Source organism: Micropterus dolomieu, linkage group LG19 (assembly GCF_021292245.1).
Source record: "Micropterus dolomieu isolate WLL.071019.BEF.003 ecotype Adirondacks linkage group LG19, ASM2129224v1, whole genome shotgun sequence".
In the NCBI taxonomy this organism is placed as follows: Eukaryota; Metazoa; Chordata; class Actinopteri; order Centrarchiformes; family Centrarchidae; genus Micropterus; species Micropterus dolomieu.
The window spans coordinates 15,381,027-15,395,702 of NC_060168.1; the positions used below are offsets into that span (position 1 = coordinate 15,381,027).

Here is a 14,676-nt window from a genome sequence, read left to right on the forward strand (position 1 = left end):
TGTCAATGCCAGGACCAGCACCAGCCCAAATTACTTTGGTCCTTTTTTCATGTTGTTCAGATAGTCTCTCACGGTCCTTTCAATGTTGGGCACTTGATAGCTCTGTGCCACGTACATGCCAGTGATTGTTCCCAGTAGCACTCCTGCAATGGCAGAGGAGCGGAGCTTGGCCACCATATAGCCGGCCAGAAAGCCCTTCAGAAATGGAGATCCCAACACTGAGCCTCCCTACAAGATAACAGCAGGATATTCAGCAGGGTCCCAGCACAGAAAAAGGACATACAGATGGGTAAATACAACTGAACAGCTTTAAAGTCTAAATTTATCATGATAAAATATATTACTGTATCAGCAATACAACACAAAATAATAAGAGTTAAAAGGTATTTAAGGCAATCCTAAGACAAAACTAAACAAAAAGTCAAAGATATCTAAATGAGCATATACTGAGATAGATTCTTAGTATATATATATGAGTCACCTTTAATGTGGACAAATGCATTCTAACTTCAATAATACACAAGGTGAATGAAGGGCAAATGTTTCTCCGTTCATATTATTGCCATGAAACGTTCACCATCGAATATTTGAAGACGAGAGGAATACGCTTTCAACAACTTATTCTCCTCCTGTGCTCAGTTGCGAGGAGCACCTATAACTGCTTACCTGAGGGATTCCCACAGAAATCTCGCTCTCTACTCGCCTCTGGATTTCCTCTAACTGGTTTTTGAGCTGAGTCAGATCTTTCAACTGTTTCAGAGGATCCTAAAATGAAAGAAAAGTATCACATTTGTATTAGGAAACACTGTGACATGTCCAACGTTAATGTAGTTGAGGATAGCTATCGTTGCTGTACAACATATTCTAAAGGTACAGTTACTGACAGACTTTCCCCGCGGAGTGCTTCTCTAGCAAAAAAACCCGCTAGTTTTTCAACTTTGCTGGTTAGTTAAGTTAAGTTAACAGCAACATAACTTAGCCAGCTGAAGAATCGATTATCTTAAATTAAAAGGGATCGTCGCCCCGGTAACTCCATTTTACAACCAACTGCTTCTGAGATAAACATTTTTTTCAACCTCCTGTAGCAGCTGATGGCATCTGACGAAACACATGAAATGAATGCATTTAATAGCCAGAGCACAGCGAGCCACTCACCTTGTCATTCGCCATTTTTGCTAAGTGGTGGGATCAGTGTTCGGCTCAAAAGCCTGAGACACTTTTTTTTCTCCAGCTCGATTTGTTTGGTCTGGGCCTAGGCACCGGGTGCTTGATCCTCAATTTTGTCTTACAGGAACTATGCGGCGCGCTGGTGGTAGTTAAAAACATGTTATAAATGGAGACAGCTCATGGAAACCGAGACATATAACCCAGAGGGTACTTGTTTTGCTACCGTTAGCCTATTGCTGTAATGTAACAGCGTATTATTTACCTTTGCGTACTCATTCACCTTTACTGTAAGACAGCAACGAGGCAGTTAATAAGGTCTTTCTCAGTAGAAGTAGAGTCAGAGACGGTTTGGTACAGTGTTTCAGCCGCAGTTCTAAATATATCAAGAAAAACTTTGAGCAGAATTCTTCAAGAGAGTCAGCCTTTTAAGGAAGCTATTATTTTTCCCTGTTGACAGTCATTGTGATATCTCATTTTGAAATCCTTATTTCAGAAGGAAATTCTTCTCCACATGACACCCCCTTTTTAATACACTGTGGCAGAAGGTTTGGCTGTTGCCTCAAAACCCCATTGCCAATAATACATAGTAGATGTCCCATAAGCTTAGCCTACACAACAATTTATATTATAGAAATGTATTGTGTTCATACTGCTGTTCACTTTCCTGAAGCTGTTGCTGTCTCATCTTTTTTGTCATTGTTACTGAGGCTGTGGCACGTTGTTTCGAATTTGAATACTGTTTATGCCTGATTTTTATTTAATGTTTTAGTTACCACTGTATTATAGGGGAAAATAGAAAACAAGCATGCCTGAGCAATGTTATAATTATATCTGCTTGCTTTTTATATGTAAATTTACGGACAAAGGCCTTATTTCTGTATGTGAGCAGTAGGTTTAAGAAGAAAGCTGTTGACTGTAAATTAATGTCTTCCTACTTATGTTCTGTTGCCTTATTTGTCATTGGTATATCATGTTTAACTTGCTTTTGTCTTTCTTACTGTTTCCTCTGCACTGTGCTGTTTTCCCCACTCTGCCAAGACATTTTGTTCTCTCTAATGTGCATCTGTATTCAATAAAAAGTTAAATAGGATTGAGCAGCATTCAATTATTTAGTATTTTTATGGACATGGTTTGATGCCACATAACCAATTCAATTCAATTTTATTTATATAGCGCCAAATCACAACAGTTATCTCACAGCGCTTTTCATAAAAGAGCAGGTCTAGACTGTACTCTATGATGTTATTTACAGAAGCCCAACAGTTCCCACCAAGAGCAAGCACTAGGCGACAGAGGCAAGGAAAAACTTCCTTTTAAGAGGCAGAAACCTCGAGCAGAACCATGGCTCAGGGTGGGCGGCCATCTGCCTCGCCCGGTTGGGGGTGAAGGAACCACTGATCCCACTTGTGAAGTTAAACCACTTATGTAGCACTTCTGGGGTCACCAAACTGTGTAAACTGCGCCTGCTTGTGGCCACAGTCTGCACTGTCTGTGGGACGCACGCGTTACTTCCACGTGTCAAAAACGTCTTCCGTGATTGGCCCGTGTTTGTCTATTCCGACATTTGATTGGTTTAAGACCATAGCAACAAACCGCCATGTTTTTTTACAAGTCGACGAGAAACGAAGCTATTTTACAGACATTTATGCATCGCAAATAATGGATTTAATATGAAGCATAGGCAAACCTCAGCATTACTTGCCGTTGGCAGAATGCTTGACTTTTTCGGCGACGTAAAGGTTGTTCAGAGCAGTTTGTAGAGCCTCGGGCCATCGTAGGTAAGGCTTCAATAAGAAGGCATTTCATTGGATAACTCTCGGACTGTTCAGGCAGTATAAACACACGCCATTAAACCTACTGTTAAAGCAGGGAAGGACTAACGTTAATGTTTTTATCATGTTAGCATTGTATTAGTCTCCCTAAGCATGACAAGTTTACATGATATTTTATCTTGACTAACACACACTGTATTGCTATATTCTCTCTGCATGAACTAACGTTACCAGCCCATATCACACTGCTCTATATTCTGTTTCTTTTATTAGACAAATGTCTGCATTTGGCTCTCAGCAGCTGAGGGGGTGAAAAGCACAGTATGCAATATACACTTAATTTTCTCATTTTCTCACCCGTTAAACCTAACTAACTTAATTAGCTGTAACTAAATAAAACTAATACAAATACCCTGCAGTAAAGTTTTACCTTTTATGAAAGTTCAAAACACCAAACTAATCTCTGCCATTGGCCCTAGATATTTGGAAATCATGGAGAAAGTGGAGGTGTTTGAGGTTGTGAAAGTGACTGAGGAGGTGGAGAACTGCTACAAACACATGGAGGTGACTACCCCGAAAAAGAGGAAGAGCAAAGCTCAAGAAGACAGTGTTGAGAAACCTAAAAAGTCTAGGTAATGTACATAGCCAAAAAGGACTTTCATACAGCTGTTACCATATAATAACACGAGTAGGCCCTGTCTTAAACAGGGATTGAGCCTCTAACAATCAAAAATGTCTCTTTCATTGTGATGTATTAATGATGTGGCATCTGTCTGTTTTAGGTCTGCCTACCTACTATACTACTTTGATGTTCACCAGATTATGCAACAGGAAATTCCTAATCTGCCACAGTCAGAGATCAACAAACGTATCAGTGAGAGCTGGAAAAGGCTCAGTGTAGCTGAGAAAGCCTACTATCTGGAGAAGGCCAAGTCTGAGAAGGAGGGTGTAGACACAGTAAGATACATCCTCATCTTTTTTATGTAATAAAATGTGTGTATCCGAGTATCAATGGAGCCTTTAATTTCACTGATACTCAGAACAAAACTACCTCATGTAGAATAAACTGGCCTGTTCTGATGGAAAGGTGAAGGTGCTCCTAATGCTGTCAATAGTCAGAATATCAATACTGCTTTTGTGTACGGAGTTAAATGATATTTACTAGTCAGTTGGAGAATCTGATTCTTTGTTGATGCCAAGTATCAGTGTGTGGGGGAAGTATCAACCAATAACTAAGATAAACAATTTTTTGAATCATTAATCACCTAAATGATCAAAAAGTACAAAACAAGTTACAGAAAAGTCTATGGTAAACTGACCAAAGTCAGTATTTACGTGACTTTCCCCTGTTGAATATGTTTTAATAACTGCAGGAATAATAATGTATATTCTTTTGCATGCAGTAGTAAATTACTGACAGTGGCCAGCAGTCAACCCAAACTAATCTTTTTAAAAGGTTTGCCCATGATGGAGTGTTTGATTTGGTATAGGCTGCTAAGTATATTAGAGTCCTACTTTATGATTATGCGCTGCAGATTACTCATGTAGTCGACTGGATTGATTTAATTTGTAATGAATACATTTGTCTCATATAGCTGTACATGAAGTCAGACTGAAGTGACCCATTAGCATCAAGTATTAAAGCAGAGTTAACGCAGTGCTTTCCTGCTTTATCCCCACTGGTGTCTAATACAGCATAACCTCAAAATGTTTCTATGGATAACCATGAACAATCTTCTCGATCATGCTTTTCTGTCAGTCGTCTCTCAGCCCCTCCAAACATCCGCCAGGCTTCCGCAAAATCCTCCCCAGAGCCAGTTACTTTCTCTTGGCTAAAGGCTGCTCCTCAAATCACCAGCCAGGAGGCTCTCAACCAGAGGTGAGCGTGGAGCCTCTGGAGTCTCCAGTGGAGGGAGGCCTGTCTTCCGTCTCTTTCACCCAAGAACCCCAGTTCACACCTCTTGAGCTGGCCGGTGAGGTGGAACTTTCCGAACACCCCATCGTTGTTGATGACACAGCAGAGGAAACGGCACGGGCGTCTCATCCCACGTCCCCCCAAGGAATCCCACCCTCGTCTTCCTCCTTTGTGTCGTCCTCCACAGATGCCTATGTCTCACAGGGCTCTGCTGACATTACCGCAAATGGGGTCATGCTGAAAGGAAATGAGACGAGAGTTGCTGGTAGTGGTCATGCTGGGGCGATGGTGCAGCAGATACAGGGGGAAACTACACAGATTGTTGCTATCATACCCACCCAGGTGAGACTTAAATTTCCTTCTACCAGTTAGTAGAATGAGCTTCATTTAGATAGATTATTAGGACTTAAAAGTTAACAATCTATATACCTCATTTTAATCAGAAAAAAAGTGTTTTAGCTAATACAGTGAGGTGATATGTCCCTCACTTCAGAACCTGTTGGAGCCCAAGTCTTTGGCGGGTGTCAGCTCTGTGGGCTCAGTAATGATGGTCTCTGTAGGAGCCAGAGTAGAACAAAGTGCCAAACCTTCATATAAAATGGTAAGCAACCACATTATTCATCCACCTTATAAAGGGCAGTAGTGAAATTGGCAAGCATATGGAATATCAGATTCAAGTAATGATGACTGGGGTTGGTAATCTCAGTTGGGAGACATGAGCTTCCATGTTTTGCTCTTTTTTGCAGTCTGTAAAGACATACACCAGGAGAGGTCGAGGGAAGTGTCTAAAGCCTGGATGTTCATTTGTGTATGTCACCCGCCACAAGCCACCGACGTGCCCTGAATGTGGGAGCCACTTGGGCGGAAAATGGATACCTGCTGTAAGTGTCAAGCAATGTCTGCACAGTTAGGCATGTTCACTCTTATATGGGCACCCAGAAGTAGTACAATGATTCAGCCTCCAGCTGTACCTTCAGTTCAAGTCGATTAACTTTGGCTGCATTTACATATTAGGCAAAGAAGACACAAGAGAAAGAAGCTGCGTCTAAGAAGTTGCCACAGAAAGCTGGAACCAAGTCTAACGAAAGCTGCCAACCCACTCCTCCCCCTTCTCAGGAGGGGAAGGCTGAGGGCAGTAAAACAAACCCCACTAGGAGCAAAAAAGAAGCCAGAGTTCAACAGTGCTCCAGAAAGCAGCATGCAGTTCCAGCTGGAAAGCCATCAGAGGGCAGCAGTACCAAGGAGCCAGAACAAACGAAGTGAGCATCCATGAAGTGTTAATGGCACAATCTGAGATTGGTGTACAGTCGAAAATTAAGTATGTTCTGTTTGCTACATGGACCCCAGTAGTATGTTGACCATCTGTGTGGGCTGTGACGATTGAGTTAAAACAGTGGTTTGAACCATTTGCTCATTGGTATTTACAGTATTTCACAAAAGTGAGTACACACTGACTTTTTTGTAAATATTTGATTGTATCTTTTCATGTGACAACACTGAAGAAATTACACTTTGCTACAATGTAAAGTAGTAAGTGTGCAGCTTGTATAACAGTGTAAATTTGCTGTCCCCTCAAAATAACACATCACACTGCCATTAATGTCTAAACTGCTGGCAACAAAAGTGAGTACACCCCTAAGTGAAAATGTCCAAATTGGGCCCAAAGTGTCAATATTTTGTGTGGCAACTATTATTTTCCAGCACTGCCTTAAACCTCTTGGGCATGGAGTTCACCAGAGCTTCACAGGTTGCCATTGGAGTCCTCTTCCACTCCTCCATGACGACATCAGGAAGATGTTGGATGTCAGAGACCTTGCGCTCCTCCACCATCCGTCTGAGGATGCCCCACAGATTAGGTCTACAGGTTTAGGTCTGGAGACATACTTGGCCAGTCTATCACCTTTACCCTCAGCTTCTTTAGCAAGGCAGTGGCCGTCTTAGAGGCGTGGTTGTGGTTGGGTTGGAAAACTGTCCTGCCGCCCAGTCTCAGAAGGGAGGGGATTATGCTCTGCTTCAGTATGTCACAGTACATGTTGGCATTCATGGTTCCCTTAATGAACTGTATGTAGCTCCCCAGTGCTGGCAGCACTCAAGCTGCCCCAGACCATGACACTCCCACCACCATGCTTGACTGCAGATAAGACATACTTGTCTTTGTACTCCTCACCAGGTTACCGCCACACACGCTTGACACCATCTGAACCAAATAACCACACCTGAGACCTTGTAACACTAACAAGTCACATGACACTGGGAAGGGAAAATGGCTAATTGGGCATAATTTGGACATTTTCACTTGAGGGTGTACTCACTTTTGTTGCCAGCGGTTTTGACATTAATGTCTGTGTGATGTTTTATTTTGAGTGGACAGCAAATTTACACTGTTATACAAGCTGTACTCTCACTACTTCACATTGTAGCAAAGTATCTTTTCTTCAGTGTTGTCACATGAAAAGATATAATCAAATATGTACAAAAAAGTGAGGGTGTACTCACTTTTGTGAGATACTGTACATACCTTGGGCATCCGATTTGTGTGATAAATACAAATCTTCTGAGTTTCTAATTATAATTTGCTGTACATACACACATTGACCTTCTTTTTAGTAATTAGTATTATGATTTTTTTTTTTCAACTGTATAAAAGCGTTGGGTGAAAACATTTTGTTAACCTGAAAATATGGATGGGACCAGATTGAAGTGACACGTGTGTGTGTGTGTGTGTGTGTGTGTGTGTGTTATAGCAGCTGTTTTTTGTTGCAGGTTTTGGTAGTAGTGTGTATCTCACTTGACATACTTTCCCTCTGTCACAGTGTTGTGAGCTCAACAGTCCAAAGTCAATACAGAAGCAGTGGCGCTGTTCGAAAGAGACCTGTGAGACCCATCCTTCCTGCCTGCTATAGAACAGGTGGGATAAAGTGTACAGCACTCGGGCAGTATTCTGTTACCATATGGATTTACATATTGGCTTGTGTTTGTGTTTCTAGGCCGTGCTGTGTTCCAGATCATAACTGTCCCACCTGACAAAGGAAAATTTCAGAGTGTAAACAACAATAAGTCATTCACTGGTACTGCACATTGTTATATTTTAATTACAATTATACTTTATTAAATGTTGTCTTTCAGTTCGTAGGTTGGCTACAGTTTTATTCGAAGCTCATTCAGTTCTTATTATTAGCAGATACAGACTACCTTTTATTATACAAGAGAGGAAGTGATATGTCAATAAAAGTGACTGTACTTTCTGAGGTCTCTGCCCTCAACTGATGTGGTTGTTTTCTAACCACAGTGCCTCAAGAGAGTTTCTCAGGTCTCAAACCCAGCACTTTAAAGCAGCTCGGACAGACTGTCCCGACCACTGCCAAGCAGGTTAACACACGCACACACATACACACAAACACACACACACTTTTGGTCTCTGGTCCAATATTCCTCACTTGATGCATGTCTTTCCGAAGGATTCTTCTGGCCCTGCAGATGGTAGTCAGCCTGTGTCTTCACTGGCTGATGGGAGAGTGAACATCCTGTCAGTCGCCCCTTTCAAACAGCACACCGTTTCCAGCTTTGTCAGTACACTGTTATTTTCTGTGCAATGTACATTTATATCTGGATTTCCCTTATGTCTTGATTTGTGGGTTAATTCTTACAATTCTTTATTCTCTCAGGATTTGGGACTGTCTACGGCGCGCGGAAGGGGTCGGTGTAAGAATCTGTCCTGTGACTATATGTACAAGAACAGACACAAACCTGCAGTGTGCCCTAAATGTGGCTGTGAGCTGACCCAGAAGAACACCAAGGGATCAAAGGTGAAAGCTCGCTTCCTCCAGATTCTTCTCAAGTGACAGTACTGTAGGTTTCCAGCTGCATCGCTTACCCCTCGACCCCCTTTGTGAGTCTTAGCACAACCTTGGGATCCTGGAGCAGTTGCTTCTCAGCATTTGTAAATGTAGACATCAGACAGATGACAGCCTTTGATGTCACCTTTGATGTCAAGTCATTTATCTTTGCAGTTTTCTTTTCAAGGCTTTCAAGGTAGCAGAACTGAGAACATCCTTAACACCCTCTTTATGTAATTTTGTTTTTGTGTGTTTTGTTTGTCTTAGCTGCCGAGCAATTCATTTATTTATAAATCCTTTTCTCCTTCTCATCTGAATTATTTGCTGTTATAATCTATCCCGTTCACTTTAGTGATTACTAAAGCCAACCTCTCGTTGCTCTCCTTATTTTTATTTTGTTTCCTTTCTCAGTCTGGGACTCTGCTCGATCCGTACCAGGCCCTGAGTCCTGCTCAGAAGGACATCCAGCGCCAAAATACCCTGCAGTTACTGCAGCGTTTCCTGCAGATTCCCGAGAGCGAGACTGAGCTCCAGGAAACGTTGACCCTCATCCAAGAGCTCAACAGTCTCCAGATCGTCTTGGTTCAACCAGGAGACCAGGAGCACGGGGGCAGCGTAGAGACGGAGTACCTGGTCGAGTCTGGGTGGCCTCAGTTCTATGAATCGGCAGCTACTCATTGTGGCCTGTGTAACTACCCTCTGTTCAAGGGAAGTCAGAGGTGAGAAGATAGGTGATGTTTCTTGAACTGCATTAACACTGGCATGTTGTGCTAATGTCCTGTCCCCATAATGCTCTTATGTGTCTGTGCTTGTGCATCCTAGTACTGTCGCAGGACAAGAGGACTGCTGGCTGCTTACGGAGACACTGATCCAGACAGCCTCTCTCCAGCTGAAGGTGTGTCTCAACATTCAGTGTCTGGCTCTGCACTGCTTCACCGACCTGCATCCAGGTAAAGAGCACTACTTACAACAACTTGCAGATTGTTCAGTTACTTTTTCCTTACCCGTGGTTCATTGTCCGCTGTTATGTAGTACATGTGTTGGGTGTACCTCTGGGAATTGTGTGTATTACTGACTGGCCGTAATGGGGGCATCAATAATTATGTGTGCATTACATACAACATTTATTTTTTTCAAAATGTTATACATGTTTTGTGAGAATGTTGATGAATACCAGCCCAATAATTTATGTTTTAAGATGTCAACTTTATTCTGATGTTTAGCTACTTAATGTGACGTGTAAGTATTTCAGACACAGCAATATGATATTCAAATATCAAAAATAACAGAAATGTTCTGTTGCTTAGTGTGAGAAACTGTAAGGAGCTACTCACTGGAGCTCTTCATACTGTTTTTGTTTTATTTGTGGGCAGAAGACCGCAGTTTGACAATATTTTGCTCCTGTGTTCATGGTAACACGAGTGCTCAGTCACAAGTCAAGTGCATACAAACCGCTTGTCCTGAGGATATTTTTTTTTATAATTTAACTGTGGTAATGTGTGTAGCCAGCTTCTTTTGTGAATTAAAATGTTTTTAATAGGTTTGTTCAACATTGGGAACAGACTGCTGGTCAGTATTGACCTTTTCCTGAAGATCAGAGCCAGCATCAGACTGGGTCAAACCCCTTCTCAGGCAGCCAAGACCATGCTAGACCATGTCCCCAATCACCCCGGTAAACCCTGGAATTGAACTCAACAGACATGCATTCTGCAACTGTGTTATTTAATTTTTTCTCTGGCATTTTGTACATTTGCAATCTTGTTTGTATTTTACAATATGTTGTCTATGAATTTCCCTGTGTTTTCCATATTTTCTTTTGCCAAGTCCACTCTCTGAGTGCAGAGGAGTTATCTCAAATTCACGAGCTTCTCCTCAGTGGCTACTGGGCCTTTGAGTGTCTGACAGTGCGCGATTACAACGACATGATCTGCGGCATTTGTGGCATTGCTCCCAAACTGGAGATTGCAGAGCGACACACAAGCAACGTACTGGAGCTAAAGAATGTGGAGGTGAAACATTTATACAATTGGTGGGAAACTAAAAATGTTTAGATCTTGTGAACATGTTGAATATGAATGTGGACCTGCACGCTACATACTTTAGGGACCTCTGCACATTCTTTCACACATTTCACTCTGTCCACAGTTTACCTGGCCTGAGTTTTCGGTCTCGGATGAGGTACATGTTGATGACTTCTGGCTGACCATGGAAAGTGAGGCTATCGAGCAAGCGACTTTCCCCACTGACATCCCTATCACACGTGTGGATGCTTCGATCATCGCTCCCTTCATTCCCCCACTGATGAGGAGTCCCACTGTTATCAACACGGAGAAGGACAAAGTCCTGTCACACACACAGCAGCCCTCAGGTACCTAAGTCTTTCAAACTACCATTTAATTTAATCTTTTTCATGCGTCCGTCCTGTAGAAATGTTCGGTAGTGTCTGAAATAAGGGAGAAAGTTGTTTTGTTTCTATCCATGACATGTTATCTTTTACACAGATGTGGCTTCATAGAGAATGAAGTGGAAAAAGATAATTACATTCAGAAGGGTTATATGCTTTTTTGGCTAGATAAAAGTAGTATAATGATGCAAATGTCATGCAAAGGTTCCAGATTCAACTAATTCTGTATTAGTGCTACGTGTTAAGTTATTCTGCCATGCAGTACAGCATTATTTAGTGATTTGTATAAGCAGCTGTATTATTAATTGTTACATAACTAGTATCACTTTTACTGGACTATAAAAAAACAATATATATATAAATTTTTAAAATATATATATAAAAAAAAAATCATGACCTCTTTTTAGGAGATCCATCAGTTCTGGTGCGTCTCATTCATGATGGTGACCTGAGACTCGACAAGATTGAACACCACAGTGAGGACGAGCTGAGAACAATACTGGACCGCTGCGGGGCAAGCATCACTCCTGGCTCCACTAAGGTGTGTGTGCGTGTGAGAAACGTGTCCACCCCACACACACTGGGACTGATGAGACTTTAAAGTCTTGCTCAAGGGTATTTCAGCAAGTTGCTTTGCTTGCTATGATGGGAGCTTACATTTAGTTGAGAGATTGTTTCCTTATGTATCACTCTGTTTGTGTTTATCTTATTGCCGCTTAATGTGGTGTGCTTATATCTGTGTGGGACTGTGTTTAAAGAAAAGCCTCCTTTCTGCCTCCCTCCGTGTTAGACCGAGTTGCTGGCCTCCCTGATCTCCTTGTACACACTTGTTCACAGCGGCCTCGCCACTGGCCCACAGCCCCCTCCACACCTCACCGGTGGCAAGCTGTCCCAGCTCTGCCCCCACAAGGTAAAAACAGCAGCCCTGTCACTCATGTAACCAGTCATTTCAAACACGTAAATTCAGCCCATCATGGTCTGTCAATTTTTCCCACAAAATGTAGCAAAAATAAATCATATGTGGGGAAAAAAACATGTTATATAAGCACAGTAGCAATTGAAACTCAAATGTTTATGGTGTATTTGTGAAGACTTTGGAAGGGTTTTCTACATTACTTGTCCATTTCTCTTCTGTACCTGTGTCCAGGTGGTGTGCGGCTCTAAGTACTTGGTGAGAGGCGAGACGGCTCGAGACCACGTAGACCTGCTACTGTCCTCTCGGTACTGGCCCCCAGTCTATATTAGTGACTGTGCCCGTCAGGTGGCCCTCTGTGCTGACATGCAGTACCCAGAACTGGCAACCCGGATGTGGGGCAGGAACCAAGGCTGCTTCTCTGACCCTTTCGAAAAGCCAGATGTGAGTGATGAAGTTAAATCCTATAATCTATTAAGGAACTGACACGTGTGCTGGTTATTGTTAGCCTTTTGCATTTAGCAAACTAAATCACAATTTTAAATCTTAATCTTTAAATTCACATCTTCTTTAGTTTGTGTCATGTGCTGAGCTACAAGACCAGCCGTACAGCGCTGACCTGTCTTCGGTTGGAGAGAACCAGCAGGTCCACCCCATCACCAAGTCATCTTGTTGCTGGCTGGTTCATCCTCCTGGAGCAGCCCAGGAGCCTCTTGCTGTTCCTTCAGTTCACCACTCAATGGTCCTCTGCAGAGATCTGGAACCCTATGTCAGCCTAGTGTCTAAGCAGAAGGAACAGGAGGATGACGAAGGAGCAGAACAGAAAGAACAGACGTACAAAGCCGAGAATGACTCCACGGAGCAATCGAACGACAATTCGTCAGTAGGCCGTGTGCGGCAGCAACCTGTGGCTTTCAACAACACAGCTTATTACTACCTTTACAACCGTCTGGTAGATTTCCTCACCAGCAGGGACATCGTGAGCCAGCAGATCAACCAGGTGGTGAAGGCCTGCCAGCCTGGGGAGGTAGTGATCAGGGATGCTCTGTACCGACTGGGAGTGGCACAGATCAACACAGAAAAGGAGGAAGATGAAGCAAGTGGTATGGAGGGGCAGACACAAGAGGGAGGGACAGAGATTTATGAGGTTGTGCGTCCTGAATGAAAATGATCTGGACAGACAATCAGCAGACAGGCAGAGGGGTGGACTGAATGTAAAGATGGCTGCATGCAAAGATGGGAGTACAAGAGAGAGACAGCCATGAGGGGAGACCCAAGTGCTACCAGAGGGATCCAAGAGTTTGGAAGCTACAGAGCTAACCCCAATGAGCGAGGGAAGCAGAATAAGCAGGAGAGTATCAGAACCTTTAATCAGCTATATGTGAGGTGTGAGGAAATAGGCTGAATGTGGATAAAGTGGGTGGAATTTAGCAGAAATGGACCTTACTGTAAGTAATAAGAAGAATGCAGAGTAGTCAGTAGTGTTTACCGTGAAGATACTAAAAAAGAATCACAATTTCACATTTTTTAACTACAGTAACAGTGAGTGTGAGAATAAATAAAAGTCAAGACGATGGAGACTGAACGTCAACATCACCATTTCAAATGACTAAAAGAATGTAACAATATTTTACCAATAGGGTGTCGAGAGCTGAAAGAAGTGAAAGTGAAATCTAATTCGGTGCTTTCCTGTGACTGAAGGAATGTCAACAGGATTTGACACTCACACAACTCTGCTACTTCAAGCCTAAATGTGTGTATATATATATATCTAACCATGTATGTATGTATGTATGTATGTATGTATGTATGAGTAGTATGTTGTATTTATTTCCCTTTTATGTCCAGAGACATGTCTGCTTTAGGTTTTACACTCTTACCTCTCACTTGCCTCGCGTTGCCTTTTGGACTGATGTTTGCTTTTGAATAGTGATGATAAGATGCATATCTGTGGATTGTACTGAATCATAGTGTGGTGGTGGATCTTGTGGCTTTAGTTTGGATTACATTTTCTGCTCAAGAGAGATCCATTCAAAGACACATAACAATCGATTTGTTTAATTCAGCAGCCGGCCTTTGAAGATATAGTAAATCTGCCTGCATGAAGTGCTTCACAGAGGTTACTCTTTTTGCTAGCTCTGGTCACTAATGCTTTGCTTAGCAATTAAAATCAATGATGGGCTAACAAGACTTTGAAGCACCGAGGCTGCCAATTGTCTTGAAAATTGGGTTAATTTGCCAAGACTTCAAGTGTTCAGTAGCAACACCTGTTGGTCAAAAGACATCACAGCAGCAAGGCATATTGCGTAGATAAAGAAAATATTGCAGTAGTTGAATCAATTATGTCCTGTAAATTAAACTGCTGACATAACAAAGAAATTAATTATTTTGCAGCTCTGGTTTGGATCTGTGGTAAAATAGTCAAACTAAAAATACAGTTTCAAAATCCTAACCCTTACCCTCATTAAATAGATAATAAAACCCTTATCAAGCATTACTACTGCCTAGTGGCTATTAGTAGAATTTGAGAATATGGAGGAGCAATGTTTCTGTGTTTCATTAAATAATGAAGCTTCTTTTAACTGGGCTTTTACTACATGTCTGCTACAGACAGCAGGGCTTGTTTCCTGGTATCTTCATCAAAACTACCCATCAGAATTACTGTCATA

General features: G+C 42.1%; 2 protein-coding genes across 4 annotated transcripts; one reads left to right on the forward strand and one right to left on the reverse strand.

Moving 5' to 3' along the window:
- Positions 1-30: 30 nt before the first annotated feature.
- Positions 31-1,300, reverse strand: LOC123957862 (SLC35A4 upstream open reading frame protein). 2 transcript variants are annotated; one of them, XM_046030953.1, is made up of 3 exons: positions 1,156-1,300; positions 667-765; positions 31-228 (listed from the first exon to the last, which is right to left on the reverse strand). In XM_046030953.1, exons 1-3 carry the CDS (start codon positions 1,168-1,170, stop codon positions 31-33), a joined length of 312 nt encoding a protein of 103 aa, XP_045886909.1. In that variant the 5' UTR covers positions 1,171-1,300. The 2 variants fall into 2 exon arrangements, with proteins under 2 accessions (XP_045886909.1, XP_045886908.1); XM_046030952.1 differs by lacking the exon at positions 1,156-1,300 and adding an exon at positions 1,077-1,120.
- Positions 1,301-2,757: 1,457 nt separating this feature from the next.
- Positions 2,758-14,589, forward strand: hmgxb3 (HMG box domain containing 3). 2 transcript variants are annotated; one of them, XM_046030028.1, is made up of 22 exons: positions 2,758-2,945; positions 3,213-3,260; positions 3,419-3,571; positions 3,722-3,896; positions 4,699-5,196; positions 5,348-5,455; positions 5,601-5,735; positions 5,869-6,113; positions 7,668-7,762; positions 7,842-7,922; positions 8,144-8,223; positions 8,313-8,420; positions 8,520-8,660; positions 9,102-9,409; positions 9,513-9,640; positions 10,231-10,362; positions 10,515-10,699; positions 10,836-11,058; positions 11,502-11,635; positions 11,885-12,004; positions 12,242-12,451; positions 12,582-14,589. In XM_046030028.1, exons 3-22 carry the CDS (start codon positions 3,432-3,434, stop codon positions 13,170-13,172), a joined length of 3,837 nt encoding a protein of 1,278 aa, XP_045885984.1. In that variant the 5' UTR covers positions 2,758-2,945; positions 3,213-3,260; positions 3,419-3,431; the 3' UTR covers positions 13,173-14,589. The 2 variants fall into 2 exon arrangements, with proteins under 2 accessions (XP_045885984.1, XP_045885983.1); XM_046030027.1 differs by lacking the exon at positions 3,213-3,260.
- Positions 14,590-14,676: the final 87 nt, after the last annotated feature.